At 67.5% G+C, this 14,757-nt stretch overlaps 4 protein-coding genes across 4 annotated transcripts; 1 reads left to right on the plus strand and 3 right to left on the minus strand.

Annotated features, from left to right (window-relative positions):
• Positions 1 to 3,275: 3,275 nt before the first annotated feature.
• H696_04870 (Ras-like C3 botulinum toxin substrate 2) lies at positions 3,276 to 4,304 on the plus strand (the record flags this gene model as incomplete). The annotated part of the gene is made up of 4 exons (XM_009498733.1): positions 3,276 to 3,310; positions 3,447 to 3,518; positions 3,708 to 3,888; positions 4,014 to 4,304. The coding sequence occupies 4 exons, from the start codon at positions 3,276 to 3,278 to the stop codon at positions 4,302 to 4,304; spliced, it is 579 nt and encodes a 192-aa protein (XP_009497008.1).
• A 1,506-nt stretch (positions 4,305 to 5,810) lies between these two features.
• On the minus strand, positions 5,811 to 7,427 carry H696_04871 (hypothetical protein; the record flags this gene model as incomplete). The annotated part of the gene is made up of 1 exon (XM_009498734.1): positions 5,811 to 7,427. The coding sequence occupies one exon, from the start codon at positions 7,425 to 7,427 to the stop codon at positions 5,811 to 5,813; it is 1,617 nt and encodes a 538-aa protein (XP_009497009.1).
• Positions 7,428 to 7,998: 571 nt separating this feature from the next.
• On the minus strand, positions 7,999 to 9,902 carry H696_04872 (hypothetical protein; the record flags this gene model as incomplete). Its single annotated transcript, XM_009498735.1, has 4 exons — positions 7,999 to 8,013; positions 8,089 to 8,233; positions 8,440 to 8,950; positions 9,146 to 9,902. 4 exons carry the CDS (start codon positions 9,900 to 9,902, stop codon positions 7,999 to 8,001), a joined length of 1,428 nt encoding a protein of 475 aa, XP_009497010.1.
• Positions 9,903 to 10,606: 704 nt separating this feature from the next.
• H696_04873 (hypothetical protein) lies at positions 10,607 to 12,736 on the minus strand. The gene is made up of 3 exons (XM_009498736.1): positions 12,228 to 12,736; positions 11,342 to 12,059; positions 10,607 to 11,164 (listed from the first exon to the last, which is right to left on the minus strand). The coding sequence occupies exons 1-3, from the start codon at positions 12,675 to 12,677 to the stop codon at positions 10,785 to 10,787; spliced, it is 1,548 nt and encodes a 515-aa protein (XP_009497011.1). The 5' UTR covers positions 12,678 to 12,736; the 3' UTR covers positions 10,607 to 10,784.
• Between the last annotated feature and the right edge of the window lie 2,021 nt (positions 12,737 to 14,757).

Below are 14,757 nucleotides of genomic sequence, written 5' to 3' on the forward strand. Positions count from 1 at the left end.
CCCCCCCCCCACATACACACACGGCCGGAGCATCATGGCCCACCCAAGTGATGGGCCGGCTCGGTCCGGCTGACGGCCTCGGGCGCCGGGACTCCGGGGGCCCGCCTCGCGGGTGCTCGCATTTCGCGCGGCTCACCTCGCCCGGCGCCGTCCACCTCACGCCAGCCACGTCGGGGGGGGGGCACCCGGTCGGGCCCCTTGCCAGGGGCACGCCCCTAAAAAGGGGGACCCGGAAGGGGGGGGGGGGCGCGCGCGCCGCGGCGGGGATGTTGCAACCGCCAGCCGAGGCGGGCAGGAGGCCCAAGTGGGGAGGTATTTGTGCGTGCGTGTGTTCCCCCCCCCCTCCCCCCGGCTGCCGGAGGTGACACGCGCGGCGGCATGCGCCAGGTGACGCATGCAGTTCGTCTGGGTGATGTGCCCTCTCGGGTGGCCGGATCTCGGCCTGCGGCACCCGTGCCGGAAGAGACCGCCGCCCTGCTCCCCGGAGCCCTGGGGCGCGTGAGCCGCAGCCGCCACGGGGAACCAGGGGAGGGCAAGGGGGGGGGGGGGGGGGCAGGGGGCTCACACGTTCCGGGGCTCAACGTGTGCTGGGCCCATGTCCCGGGCGCCCTCCTTTCTCGACCGCTCTCTTCGGGGTATGGGCCAGTGGCGTGGGGGAGAGCCGACTTTTCTATGCCCGGTCCTCCGGCCCCCCCCCCCCCAAGGCGCAAGATGAGCCGCCGAAGTGGGTGCGCCGGCCCTCCGACCGGCCTTTTCGGCCCACGCCCGGACAATCTCCCCTGGCCTTGTCATTTGGCCTGCGAGACTGCGCGTTCGCGGATCCCCCGCCCTCCCCCAGCCTCCGCACCGAGGGCAGAGAGCTACTTCCCAGAATGGGAGGGCCTTGCCCCCTCCCCCCGCCAGCGAGATTTGGGTGTTATTTCTTTCGGGCAGGCCTTCTCGCGCACGAGGCCCTTTGGCACCTCGGCCGGGTGGGGGCCGGTGGGTTGTCAAGTCGCTGGCGGTCTCTCGCTCGTCGTGCCCTCCCTTGTCCCCGGCCCCGGCGGCAGGCGTCAATGGCGGAACCCTACCCCCCCCCCCCCTCCCGCCCCCGTCCCGGGCGCGAAAGAAAAATAGAGGGCAACCGGGCGCATGGTCGTTTGCGCTGGGCCGACGCGCGTCGGCCTGCGGGCGGCCTGCCTCGCTTCCGCCGGACCCTTTCTCGCCTTGGTCCACCCGCTTGCGACCCGGGCAAACGCGACGGTCCGGGGTGGGGGGGGGGGGGGGAGGGCGAGGAAAGGGGATTCCCCTGGCCCAGCCACGTTCCCAAGCGCGCCAAGGGAGCGCCGCGGCAAGAGAGGTCACACATGGGGCGAGACGTGCGAGCGCTTACGCCGGTATACGCACACGCGCCCATCCATGCGTGTGCCGCTCGCGGCCCGGCCACCTGCCAGGTGCCGCCACTTGGCGCTGCTCAAGCATGCCCTGAGGTGCTCACTCCCCCCCCCCCCCCCCCCCGTTCCCCCCGCCCGCCACACGGGCACTCGAGGGTGACGGGGTCCCCGGGGCAGGTGAGGTGTAATGAACCCTCGCCCCCGGGACTGCGGTGGCCGTTGGCCGGCCGGCCGCTGGAGCGCGGCGCGCAGTCTACCCCTGGAGGCGGTTACCCATCCCGTGGCACCCTGGCCTCCTCGCCCCCCGCCCCCCCCCCCCCCCCCGCGGCCCTGCCCCTCCCCTCGCCTTTCTCCACACCAGCCACTGACCTCTGGACCTGGGTCGCCTGCCTGCCCGCCCCCCCCCCCCCCCCCCCCCCCCAGGCTTGCTGGTGCGCACCTCGCACCTCATTTACTCCATTCCTGCCCTGCAGGGCGCCGCTGCCCCGACCCCCTGAGAGCGTTTCTCCAGGCGGTCTCCTTCTCGCCAGGGTGCAGGCGGGGCGGGGGGCTCCAGGGCCCGAGGGCGAAAGACGCCGCGCCCTGGGCGCTTGCGCCGCGCAAGCGCCCGCCCACACGCGCGTCGCCCTGGGAGGGAGGCGGCCGGCGGGCTGGGTATCGGTGTCCCTGGGTGGCTGCCGGCCCCGCCGCAGTCCGGGTGAGGTGCCGCATTATGTGCCAGGCGAGGGGGGAGCTTGTTCTTCGCGCGCGCGCGCCAAGCAGGCACCGCGGCTCCCTGCGCTCTTGCCCGGGGCACCTGAGTGGAAGGGCCCACCAGTCTACGAGCATTCGTGGGCCTCCCGTAGGTGCGTGTGCGGACGCCGGTGTTCGCGCCGAGGGGCGCACAAGTCCAGACGCGGAGGCGCAGCTTCGGGACTGGTGCGCTTGTCCCCCCCCCCCCCCAGGGGAGACTCGGGCGACCCCTGCGCGCCCTGTGCAGACACGGGCATCCGGGGGGAGAGGCCGTGCGCGCGAGCTCCCCCGGCCACGGAGCAACACACTGGCCGGGGCGGCCTACGCCAGCAGGCTCGGAAGGGGCAGCGTGTGTGTGTGTGTGTCTGTGTGTCCGGTGCGGGCGTGCGAGCGAATTCCGTCCCCCTTCGGAGTCCCCCGGCCCGGCCGCGGACCACCGGGGGGAGGGACGCGGCCAGCCCACGCCCCCTGAAGCGGTCGTGGGGCCGCTTCGCCTTTTACCCCCCCCCTTGGGGGTGTGTCCGGGTGCGCGCCTTCTCGCCGGCCGGCGCGGGGAGAGGGGGTGATTTTTATTGTAGTCCCAACTCCCCCGTTCGAAGGACCTCTCGCCACAGGCTAGTGTAGCGCTCTCCCTTTGATTGTCCGTTCTCTCCCCCTCCCCCCCTGCGAGAGCCTTCACAACGCCACTCTCCCTCTCCTCCTGCCCTTCGCACTCTCCCCTCCCCCCCCCCTTTCAGTGCCCCGCCATCCTTTTCGCCATTGCCCCTCCCCCACGCCCTTGTTTGCCTCCCCCCCCGGCGCCCTTCCCCCCTCCTCCCCCCTCCCCAGGCCGAGGAGCACGTCCCTTGTGCTTCCTCTCCTGCGCGCCTCCTCCGCTTTTCCCCTCTTTCCCCCCCTGCTCAAGGGCACCGCGCCCCCCCCTCTCCCTTTCTCTCCCTCGCACTGACGCCATTCGCCGTCTTTCGCGCTCTCCCCATCTTCCCTCCGCCAGCGAGCCTCCACCCTTCTCCGCCCCCTCTCCCCCGCCACCACCACCACCACCACCACCAACCGGACCCCTGTCCCATCGCCCACTCACTCGTCCCCCTCCCTCTCCCTATCACAGCAGGTTATCCGCCTCATCCCCCTCCCCCCCAATCGCTCGCCCACTTCAACCGCCTCTTCCCCACCATGCAGGCCATCAAGTGTGTCGTCGTCGGTGATGGGTGCGTTTCTTCCTGGTTCTTTCTCCCTCTCTCTCTCTCTCCCCCCATACTCTTTCGCTTCCGTCCCTCCTCCCCCTCCCCTCCCCGGCCGGAGGTTACTGACTCTCCCCTCCACACCCTTCCCTGCTCCTTCCAGTGCCGTCGGTAAGACTTGTCTTCTGATTTCTTACACCACCAACGCTTTCCCCGGCGAGTACATCCCCACTGTGTGCGTCGTCCCCGCACACTACTATGCCCATGACCGGCCTCTCTTCTCTCTCTCTCTCTCTGCGTATCCTGCTCATTCTCCTTTACCCCTCCCTCCATGTCATCTCCCTCTCACTCACTCTCTCCCCCTGTGCTGCTACTCTCTCTCTCTCTCTGCCCCATTCTCTGCCAATGTGCTTTCCTTCTTCAGCTTCGACAACTACTCCGCCAACGTCATGGTCGACGGCAAGCCCATCAACCTCGGCCTGTGGGATACCGCCGGCCAGGAGGACTACGACCGTCTCCGCCCCCTCTCCTACCCCCAGACCGATGTCTTCCTCATTTGCTTCTCCATCGTCAACCCCTCTTCGTACGAGAACGTTCGCAGCAAGGTACGCGCCAGCCTCCCCCCTCTCTCCCTCCTCCTCCCCCGCCGCCGCTGCCGCCGCCTTCTCCACTTTCTGTGTCCTTGTCCTTGCTCACCTCGCCCCCCTTCCCCTCCCCCTTCTCGCCACAGTGGTTCCCTGAGATCAGCCACCACTCTCCCAAGACCCCGATCATCGTTGTCGGCACCAAGCTCGATCTTCGTGAGGATGTTGATACCATCTCTCGTCTCAAGGAGAAGCGCCAGGCTCCCACCACCTACCAGCAGGGTCTCCAGATTGCCAAGGAGATCGACGCCGTCAAGTACCTCGAGTGCTCTGCGCTCACCCAGAAGGGCCTCAAGAACGTCTTCGACGAGGCCATCCGTGCCGTCCTGGCCCCCCGCTCTCCCCGGAAACAGAGCAAGTCTTGCCTCCTCTTCTAAGGGCCTTCCCCTCTCTCCCCCCTTGAGAATGTCCCTTCCGGCGCTCCGCCCCCTCTATCCCCCCCTGTCTTTCTCTCAGCGCGCGGCACCGGGCACATCATCCACGTCTCCCCCTCCCCCTCTCTACCGCTGTCCTCTCCCTCTCTCCTCCTGCCCCCCCCCCTTCCGTCTGCGCGCACCCATCAGTGGTGTAGCCTACTCCCGGGGGGCGGAGGGCCGAGAGGCCAGGGGCGGAATCGGGCCCCGGCGGGGAGGCTGCTTGTCGTCCCCGCTGTAGGTGGGGCCTGTCCATCTTGCAGTTGATGTTCGTCCACCGCCACGCATCGCGCGCTGTGCTGTGTCGAAGGGGCGCCGCCGACCAAGGCCCGCTTGGCTGCCTCTCTCTCTCTCTCTCTCCCCTGCCGTCACGAGCAACCTCCTCCCTCTCCCTCCCATACGGGTCTCAGTCCGCACGCAAGAAGAGCTTCGGAGACACGAGCGATGCTGGCGCCCTCTCCTGTAATGTGTGTCACCACGCGTGAGGGGGCATCCGGGCGTGTGTTTGCACCTCCTCTTCCTCCCTTGTTATCCTACTGGCGGGTGTGGGTGGCGGCCTCCGCCACTCGCGCTTCCCCCCCTCCCATTGCCTCCCGTGTGTTCTCCTCCCCTCTCTCCCCCTCCCTCTCCCTCTTCCTCCCCTTTGTCCCTCCCCGAGGAAGGCGGGTTGTCCTCCAGCTGTTTCCCAATTTTCTGCACCACACCTTTTCTTTCTCCCCCCCCGAAAAAAAAACACATAGTACGAACATGCCTCCCCTCGTCTTTTGTTTTGTGTGTTCCCCCTTGATGCACGCTTTGCGCCTCCCCCCCCCCCCCTCTCCCTCTCCCTCTCCCTCTCTCTCTTCCTTTTTCTCTCTTCCCCTTGGCGTTCTTCTCCATGTCTGGGTGTTTGCATTCCCCCTCGCCTTGGCCTCTTCGCCTCCCCACCTCCCCTCTGACACCTCCTCTTCCCCGCCCAGTCTGTGCCATCTTCTTCCTACCTGCACGCGCATGCATGCCTGCGCGTATGCATGTTTGTGGGTGGGTATTTTTCCCTTTTCCCCTTCTCCCATTGTGTGCATCTTCCACTCTGCTGCTCCTCTCAGAAGCCCTTTCAGTCTTAGCTCTTCTCCTTCGCTCCCCTTCAATGTACTTGAATTTGCACACACCCGGCTCCTCGCGCCATACATAGCCCCCCCTGTCTCTCCCTGTCTCTCCATTTTATCCCACTTTTCTGGGTGTGTGAATTGGTTTCCCTCTCCCCTTCAGATGGATGTTTGTCCCTTTTCCTGATGGCTCGCCCCCCTTTCTTCCCGCAGAATGGGAGTTTGCTTCTATTTCCCCAAGGAGACATCATATTGTGTGCAGGTGTATGCCCCAGAGGTGAGCTCGCTGGGGAGGGGGGACAGGGAGCGCGCGCGCGCGGGGGAGGGGGGGGGGGGCGGGAGAGGGCTTTGCCCAGAAGAGGACATGAGTTATGGGCGGACCTCCTCACGCCTTCATCTCACTCATCTCCTCCACGCAAGCCGGTCCAAGGGCAGGCTTCACCACGCAGGCCATCCCCTTGAGGACGAAGGCTCCGGCCTCCGGGCGACCAACAGCCGGGCGGGCAACCACACCGCCAGTGCTCTCGACCACGACCACCGGCTGGCCGGGAGCTCCGGTGAAGGTTGTCCGCGAGGGCGCATGCGCAGTCAAGTCGCCAGATTCCATGACATCGGCCTCGGAGGATTCGATGCCGGCCAGTGCCATGGAGGCAGGCATGTCAAGCTGCAGCGAGGCCACCGCATCGGACATGGCAAACGCATCGGCCGCCGCCTCGTTGCCAGGCTCGGCGCCCGCAAGCCCCGAGGAATAGGTGAAGAACTGGACCCGGGCATCCGCATGCAAGCGGTCAATCGTATCCAGACCCACCTGGCCGCGTGAGGGATCACCCCCAGTCACCGAATACACCCGGCATCGGGTCAAGTCAAGGGCCGACCCATTGCCAGGCGCCTTGGACGTCGCGGCCACCTCCACCGCGGCAAAGATGTGGCGCTCGCCACGGACAGACCCCGGCGCCTGGCCGGTGGCCGCCTCGGCCACAGACGAAGCAGCCGGCAGGTGGCGGCGATCGATGCCAGACTGGCCGGCAAAGGACATGGGCGCGGAGGCGAAGAACGGATCCGTCGGGGGAAGATGCTGCTTCAGACCCTCGAGAAGGGCCTCGGCCGGGGTGACCGTGTCCCAGGCATCCGGGTCATCGGCCACCGAGCCATCGATGGCATCCTCCACAGCCAGATCAACCAAGATGTTGCCACTGCAGCGGGCAATCCGGTACACGGCCGAGATCGGGCGCAGGGGGCGGATGGTGGCTGGGGATTCGGCGGCCACGGCACCATCCGCCGGCAGGGCCACCCCAACAACGCCCCCCTCGCCGAGTACCTGCTCATCCATGAACATCGACCAGGGGAGCCCCGTGACAAAGGGCGTGGCCGCGGCCACGGCGCCGGACACCGACCAGCCAGGAGGGCTGACCGCTTCCGGGCCCTGCATCGCGCGGAGGAAGTGCTCGAGGTGCCGATCGCCCAGGAGGAAGATGCTTCCCCCGGGCCCGGTGAGGCTGCTCGCCAGGTCGGTGGGCAAATCCACCCGCTGGGTGGGGGTGTCCGCACGCAAAGCTGCCAGGCCCGGGACCGGCGGCCCATTGCCCGGCTGCCCAGGTCCGGGGAAAATCCCGCCGAGGCTCAAGTCCGGCTGCTGATTTGAGGCCCATTTGCCCACCTGCTTGGCTGTGATGCCTTCCAGGCGACTGTAAAAAGGGGCCCCCTGGCCCCCGATGAGAGCCACCGCGCCCACTTGCTCGGCCTCCGGGCCAGTGACCACTTGCAGGCCGTCCACCAGGCCACCGAACACCCGGATCGGCCGGGTCCCCGGGGCGCGGGCCTCATTCAGCATCTGATAGAGAACCGGCCCGGCCAGCTGGGCGTTGCCCGGCGCGAGGCGGGCATTCACCAGCAGCCCAACGAAGGGGCTGGCGGCCGAGTTGAGTTCCGGCGTGGAGGCGCGCAGGCCGGCCAACGCATCAACCAGGCCGCTCAGCGTGCGGTGATACTTCAGTCGGAGCATCGGTTCGACAGGGGGAAGACCCTTTCCTGAGGCGGAGAATGACGAAGGCACACAGGCAGGAGGGAGGTGCAGTGGGCGACCGAGGCAGGGAGGCAGGGAGGGAAGGAGGGAGTGTTTGGCAAGGTGGCGATGGCCGAGCCCGGCGAGGAGGGCCCCATACACGCTGGTTTTCAGGACGCGAGGAGACAGGGCGAGAAAGAGGGGGAGAGGGGAAAAGCCAGCCTCCGGGGAGGGGGGCAGGCCAGCTCTCCGGTCTATTTACATCTTTCCCGGGCTGGAGGAGAAAGGACCGTCAGCACAGATGCTGGAGAAACAAGGAACGGGAGTGCGCCATGCGAGGGCGGGGGGGGGGGGGGACCACCCGCCAAGAGGGCGCAAGACTCACCATTGGTGCGGGAGAACGGGGGCGTTTCTCGCCGGGGCGGGCTGTCTGCCGCCCTCGCTCGCTCGCTGTCTCTCCCTCTCTCTCTGCGCCCCAGTGAAGTCGGCGAGATCGCGGGCTGGGGACACACTGTGGCAGCCGAGAGACGCCCCGGCAGCCGGCGCACAAACGTGCCCCCACGTTTGAGATCTACTTGCCGAAGTCCTGTCATGTGATTCAAGCAGGTCAGCAGAGCGCAGAACACCCACAACGCGCATCCGGCTGGGCTGGCAAACATACCACACAAAGAGGCTTGTCCCCAAGGGCAAGCCCGTACAGATCGTGTCGGACATGCTGGGCGGCAAGCTCGCACTCGAAGTTGGCGAAGGCCTGGCCGCGCATGCGTTTTTCCAGTACCCGAAGGGAGTATCGACGGTCAGAGGCGCTGGGCGAGTCGAGCACGATAGGACAGGGCAGCGAGCCGAATGTCGGGCAGACTGTCAGTCACCAGCGATGGCTCTCTTAGGCCTGGAGGAGGGCGGCAGCGGTAGGAGCGAGATGGGGGGAGGGGGGGGGAGTGGAGGCGGAGGAGGCGCAGCGTGATGGATGGAAGTGGCCCGGTGATGTAGATGCAGGAAGATGTGGGCGTACCTCGGCAGGCCCGACAGGCTGATGTCAATTAGATGTGAGAGGAGCGTCTCGTTGACTGATCGGTGGAGGTTTTTCAAGAACAGTCGCGAGGTGGCCGGCGCGGCGGCCTCCCCCGCGGCACCAGGCGGAGCTGACCGGCCAAAGATCCGGGGATAATCGCGGGTCAGCTGCTCAACAGGCAGCTTCATGGCCAGGAGCTCTTCGCGGGTGGTGATCGCCTCGATGGCTGACTGAACAGCCGAGGCTGGGGCTGTGGCGATGGGGGCAGCCCGCGGCACCGCGGGGCTGGAGGCCACGAGGGGAGCTGCCTCGGAGCCTTCAGCCGGGGCTTTAGGCATGTCAGACCCGGCAGCTGAAGCGGGATTCGACCCGGCAAGCGGCTTGGCGGGTGCGGTCGGTGTCAAGGTGGGCCCCTGGGCCTGGGGGGGATTTGGAGGTCTCGCCTGGCGAGGGGGGGTTGAGGCTCGAGGGGAGGCCGCGGCCTTACTGGCCAGAGGCTCATCATGGGGGACTAGGCCCGGGGCGGAGGGGGGGGTTTCGCTGGCAGAGGCCGTTCCTGGGGAGGAGGCCTTCTTGGGCACGGGAGGGGCCCTCAGCGAGGAGACTGACTCAGGTGCCACTGGTGCCGGGGGGGCGGCAGCAGGGGCAACAGAGGCGGCAGATGCCAGGGCAGTAGCAGGACCAGGGGCAAATGGAGAAGAGGCACCAGGGACAGGAGTGGAGGAGGCATCGGCAGCAACGGCAGCGGGGGCGGGTGTCGATGCGGGCCCGGAGACAGTCGTCTTCCTTTTGGGCTGCGCAAGCCGCGTCGACGGTCGAGCTGCCGGAGCGATGGGCCGCGCGTGAGGCGTGTCCTCCTCGTCGGATTCGAGCTCCGACTCATCGGAGTCGAGGCCGCGCTGGCGCTTGGCCACGCCGACGCGCGCCGCCTCGAGGACATCCTCATAGACCGGGGGGAAGCCGGTCGGCGCCAGCGCCGGGTCCAAGCACACGGGACTTGAATCCAGATCAAAGGGCGGGGGGAGATTCATCACATTCATCAGGTGTAAAACTTGCACATAAAGCCGAGGCAGGGAGGCAATTGCGGCGGCCATGCGGCCAACAATCGCGGCTGTCGGCTGGGGATACCGATAGACAATGCCATCGGGCCAAGCGTGCGCCGCACCAGCGTACGTCATAACCACCGGCGGGCTGGTGGCATCTTGCTGCTGTTGCTGCTGCTGCTGCTGCTGCTTCGCGGTGGATGCCGCCCGATGGAGGAGCTTGCGTCGGAGTCGGCGCCGTGCGGCCGGCGTCCGGGGGCCATCGGCGGTCGTGGCACTCGGACATTCGGCAGGCAGTCGTGCCGCAAGACGTTGGGCCACGGCGGCCGGCTGGTAATCCGCGAGAGACGCGCGGAAATGGTGGCCAATGTCCGGATGCCCGACATCGAGCACCGATGGGCCAGGAGCCAAGGGACACATAGCCGGCCTGCCGGAGTGAGGAGAGGGTGCCTGCCTGGGGCGCTTTCGTGACCGGCGATCCGGGGGAGCTCCCGACATGGACGACATGTTTGATTGGGCCGCCGGCCGGGGCATTGGCTGCCCATGGGCGCCGAGCGGGGGCCGTGGGGCCAGGCCGATAAACGGCAGAGATCCTGGTGCCAGGGCCATCAGTCCCGGCGGAGGATAGGGCAATGGGAAGGCATTGGCGGATGGCCGTGGCCAGTGGCTCGGGGGTGGCCTGGTGCTCATCGAAGCAGGGAGAAGCTGGCGGCTGAGGAGAGGCCGAGAGCAGGCAGAGATGGACCCCAAGGAGCGTGTGTATGTGCGGTGGTGGCGGAGGGCGAGGGAGGATGGCGCGGGGGAGGAGGGGGAATCATTACCGGATGACACAGGAGCCAAGTCAGATCTGCCCAACAGCGGCTTCAATCGAACAAGCACCCCCTCGGCAGAGGGGCGATCCAGGGCAGCCGCCCCGCGCCCCGAGGTAACAACAGCCGCCCCGCCGGGCTCGCGCACATATGCAACGCGGTGGGATGTGGCGGGCGTGGAAAAGGTGCGCCGCGCACCCGTTGGAGATCCCTGTTTTCCATTTGCAAAGCAGATCACGTGCCCCCATCTTCGCCCACGATCGGTCGCATTTCCCCCGCCCCTCGTTTATCTTGGCGCCGAAAAAGGGAACGAGGCAAGGACACTCCATGCGAGGGAGAAGGTGGTGTATACATTTGGCGCACGCCCTCTGCCGAGAGGACACACAGGCGCAGGCGCATGCACACGCACACACACAGGGGGGGGGGGGGGGACCTAAGGAAAAAAAATACGCCGGAAAGCGTCACTACTCCACCGGGTGTGTCCCGGGGCGGCTCAGCAGCTCCGGTACTCGACATAGAGCGAGGCAGCCAGGCACATGTCCGGCTCGAAGGCGGCAAAGGAGCGCCGGCCAAAGACACTGGAAATGTCCACCGTGACCGAGGGGCCGATGATGCCGCCCTCGGCAGCGATGTACGCATCACGCACAATGTCAATGAGGTCGGGAGTGGTCCAAACGGTGCTGGCCTCCCACTCCTCATCCTCGTAGGACCAGGCGACGGGCTCGGCCGCGCCGACCGGCGAACCGATGCGCAGCAGGGGAAGCTCATGCTGGTCAGATTCGAGACCCAGGAGCTGGATGTGCGCCGAAAGCAGATCGCCCGCCGGGATCTCGGCCGGCAGATCGCGGAAGATCAGGCGCACGGACTGGTTCTCTGAGGCGACATGAGCAGGCGAGCCGGCAGGTGGGCGAGTCGATGGGCAAAATGGGGTCAATGCATGCCGCTGGCGGGCCATCATGGGGCAAATGGGGAAGCTGGGAACTCGAAGGAAAGGGGAAGGCGGAGAAAGAGGGGAGCCGGAGGAGGAGAGGGAGGCCGGCCCATGCGCACCGTCCACGGTCAGGGCCGCATCGCGAGTGAGGACCCGAGTGCCGGAAGCCCGGTCGAAGATGTAGTTGTCCTTCTGGCGCATGACCTGGACCTCAAACTGGCGGGTCCGGCAGAGGTCATCACCGCGGTTGCGAGTCTCAAGCTCCTCCTCGAGGCGGCTCTGTGGAGCTGGGACACCATGCGGATCCACATGCGAGAAGACCTGGAACTGGTCCCAGATGCGGCCGGCGATGTCCTCGAATTCACAGAAGGCCCGGCGCGGGTCGCCGTGGATGTTGAAGGTGCAGAAGAGGGCGCCCTCCTGGATGCCATTGTTCGAGGCGCCGACGGCGGCCCACCAGGGGTTGGACACGAGATCCTCATTCCAGTCACGAACGCCGCGACCGCCGAGGCCACTTACCCAGGCGATCGTGCGCCCGGCGGACAGGTGAATGTCCCGGTCGGTGGAGGCCACGGCATACTTCTCGAAGTTGGACATCAGGTGCGTGCGCGAGTAGGAGTGCTCGTGGCCGGTGTGGATGAGGGCGCCGGCACGGCGGCAGGCATCGTACACCCCGTAGCCGGTGGTGCTGAGCTTGCCGCCGATCTGGTACATACGCTGGTTCTTGTGCCAGGTGCACAGCTTCCAGGGGTTGGCATATGAGCCGAGGGCCTCCTCGAGGAACTCTTCGTGGTCACCAAGGCGGCACCCCACGCCAGACATGGCAAAGAGGAAGCCCTATCATAGAGGGGGAGTGGGGAGTGGGGAGTGGGGAGTGGGGGGGGGGGGGGATTTCAACGTCAGCATGGGAGTGCACCGAGGACTGGGCCGAAAGGGGGAGACGGAGTGGAGACGGGAGGGAGGGGGAAGAAAGCGCCCCGCGGCCCCCCGAGCAAAGGCACGCACTTCCCAGTTGCAGACGGTCGAGATGCCGGGAACACCCTTGCAGTGGTTGTCGGCGCCGAGGCGGCGCATGCGGTTGACGATGCCCTTCTCGTAGCCGGACCAACGAAGCTGGTCGTGGTTGCCGATGACCGCAAAGTAGGGGTAGTACTCGCCGAGCTCGCGATCGATGAACTGCTCCCACGATTCGGGATCATTGTCATAGTCGAAGTCACCGGCGTGGATGGCGAAGTCCGCGCCGCGGCGCTTGATCAGATCGAACACCAGGACCGATTCATTGCGCATGGCAACGTCACCGAGCAGGGCAATGGTCAGGTTGGCCTTCATGGGGCTGGGCCAAGAGGGCTCGCCGGTGAAGACCGGCGCGTCGGCCGAGCGCTGACAGGCCGGGCCCAGCGCCAGGGCCGGGCCCAGAAGGGCGGCGATCAGCGCCACGATCAGGAAGTGCCTCATCGGGGTAATGCGCTCTTGCCGAGGAGGGGGACGGGAGCCGGGGAGTCGGGGGGTGGGGCGGGGGGGGGGGAGGAGACGCGGGACCGGGAGGCAGAGAGGAGGCCCGGAGGAGAGGGCGAGGGTGTTGAGGAGGGAGAGGGGGGGGGATAATGGCAGGACGCAGGGTCGGGTGGCCGACAGTTCGGCCTCATGGGCTTGCGAGCGGGTCCGTTTTTTGGCTCGAAAGCCGATGTAAAGAGATCCCCCCTCTCATTGGGGGAGGAGAGTCTGGGCCGAGTCCACCGTAGACGGCCGTGCGCCCGGCTGGCCAAGGATGGTCAGAAACCGGGTGCCCCGCTCAACACACGCTTGGGCGAACATCTGGGATCTATTCGGGGCGGTGGTGGTGGGGGGGGGGGGGGGGGGGGGGCACTTTGCCGGAGGCCGGGCCCGGGGCCCGGGGACACGTCGAACAGCCGATCATAACAATCGCGCATATGGCGTGTGTCGTCGGCGTGGGCTCTTGGGCCAACGCCCCCCGCGCCCCCGAGGGGGACCACTCTTCGGGTCGCTGCGCAGGGCGCTGTCGCCGGACCGCGCGCGCACAAGCCCTTGGGGCCCCGGGTCGGAAGGGGTCTTGGGCCTCGCGTCCGGACCGAGTCATGGGACATAACCGATCTCCCCGGGTTCGGGGGCATATTTTTCGGCGGGCCCGATCATGGTGGTGTCTTCGGGTCGGGGGATCGGGAGGCGTATACGGGGGATCGGGCTGTGTGTGTGTGTGTCTGCCTTGGTGCGCGTTTGGGGGCCTTGCAGCCCATGCTAGCCCGGACGACGGTGTGCTCTCCCCACGAAACATGGCCGCAAGTGCAGTGTGTCGCCTATGCCCGAGCCGCTCGGCCCGTCTCGGCCGATAGGCCGACCGAGGGGGCGAACCAGGGTGCGGCTTTCTGCCCGGTCGGCGCGTGGGGCCCGGGCAGGGAGCGCAGCACGAAGCCGCACACGAGGGCCGTGAGGTGCATATCCCCTCTGGAATGAGGCAATATCTCCACGCCGTGTCGGTCCATTTTCCATCTGCACCCCATGCCCCCAATCGCAGCGGGTGTGGGGTGGGCCCCCGCCGCCGACCGGCGGTGGCAGGGGCGGGGGGGGGGCGGCACCACTGAGAAGGGGCCCCCAGCAACAACACACCGGTCGAAGGGCCGGCAAAGAATGCCACACGGGCGGGGAGCCCCCGTCGCCCCATGGGAGGGCCCCCACCCATCGTCAGGTCCACCCGGACCGGAGCCTTCAAAAGTGACAGCCGGGTTGGGCGCTCGCGTGTGAGACGCCGGCATCTGATCCGGCGATGCTGATCACGAGAGGCGTCACACGATATGCAGGAGGGTGGCCTCGGCGGGCAGGGTCGGTTCGATGTTGGCCGCTCTGGTGGGAATCTGTGCCCGGTGGGGTCCGGGCGGCGGCGGCGGCGGCGGCGGCGGCGGCGGCAGAGCGCGAGTGTGTATCTGTGTGTGCGGCTTTTTTTTCCGTCTGTTCCCGCTTGTCTGCCTGCCTGCCTGCCTCACCGGGTCGCGGGCTGCCGCTTGCATGCTGGCTTGCAGCCGGCTTGGGCCCTCGGGCTTGCCGACACACGCCGCGGCCAGACCTGGCAGGAATGATTGGAGGAATGTCGTGACTGGCGGCTGGGTGCGGGAGGCCTGGAGCTCGAGCGGGAGGCCGGACCTCCCGGGGGTGTCCCAGTCCGGGCCCTAGTCCGAGGGCACCGGCGCACAGCCCCCCCGGTATTCCCCCAGTTGGCCGGGCGGCTCCCCGCGGGCGGGGTGGCCTCCGCCGAGGAGGGGGGGGGGGGGGGGGGCAACGTCCGCTCTACCCTCCTGGCGGCTGGGGGATGCTATCACGAAGGGATCAGTACCACCCAACCACCCCAGGGGGGGGGGGTGCCTCAGATCGGGTCCGAAGGGACACCAACAGAGAAGTGCCCCTCCCCCGGGGGGGGGGAGGACGCCCCCCCCTCTCACCCTCGGGCTGATAAGGTATGTTTAGAGCCGGCCGCTGTCGACAGGGATTTCCTATCAGCCCGACCCGATCGCGCCCTGTTAAC

Source organism: Fonticula alba (genome assembly GCF_000388065.1).
Source record: "Fonticula alba strain ATCC 38817 unplaced genomic scaffold supercont2.8, whole genome shotgun sequence".
Lineage (NCBI taxonomy): Eukaryota > Rotosphaerida > Fonticulaceae > Fonticula > Fonticula alba.

Bases quoted from the DNA above. Each gene is read 5' to 3' on its own strand.
- H696_04873 (XM_009498736.1), bottom strand. From the start codon at position 12,677: ATGAGGCACTTCCTGATCGTGGCGCTGATCGCCGCCCTTCTGGGCCCG. The intron at 12,060-12,227 runs GTGCGTGCCTTT...CCTCTATGATAG, and splicing joins CGACCGTCTGCAACTGGGAA to GGCTTCCTCTTTGCCATGTC. The intron at 11,165-11,341 runs GTGCGCATGGGC...ATGTCGCCTCAG, and splicing joins TGCGGCCCTGACCGTGGACG to AGAACCAGTCCGTGCGCCTG.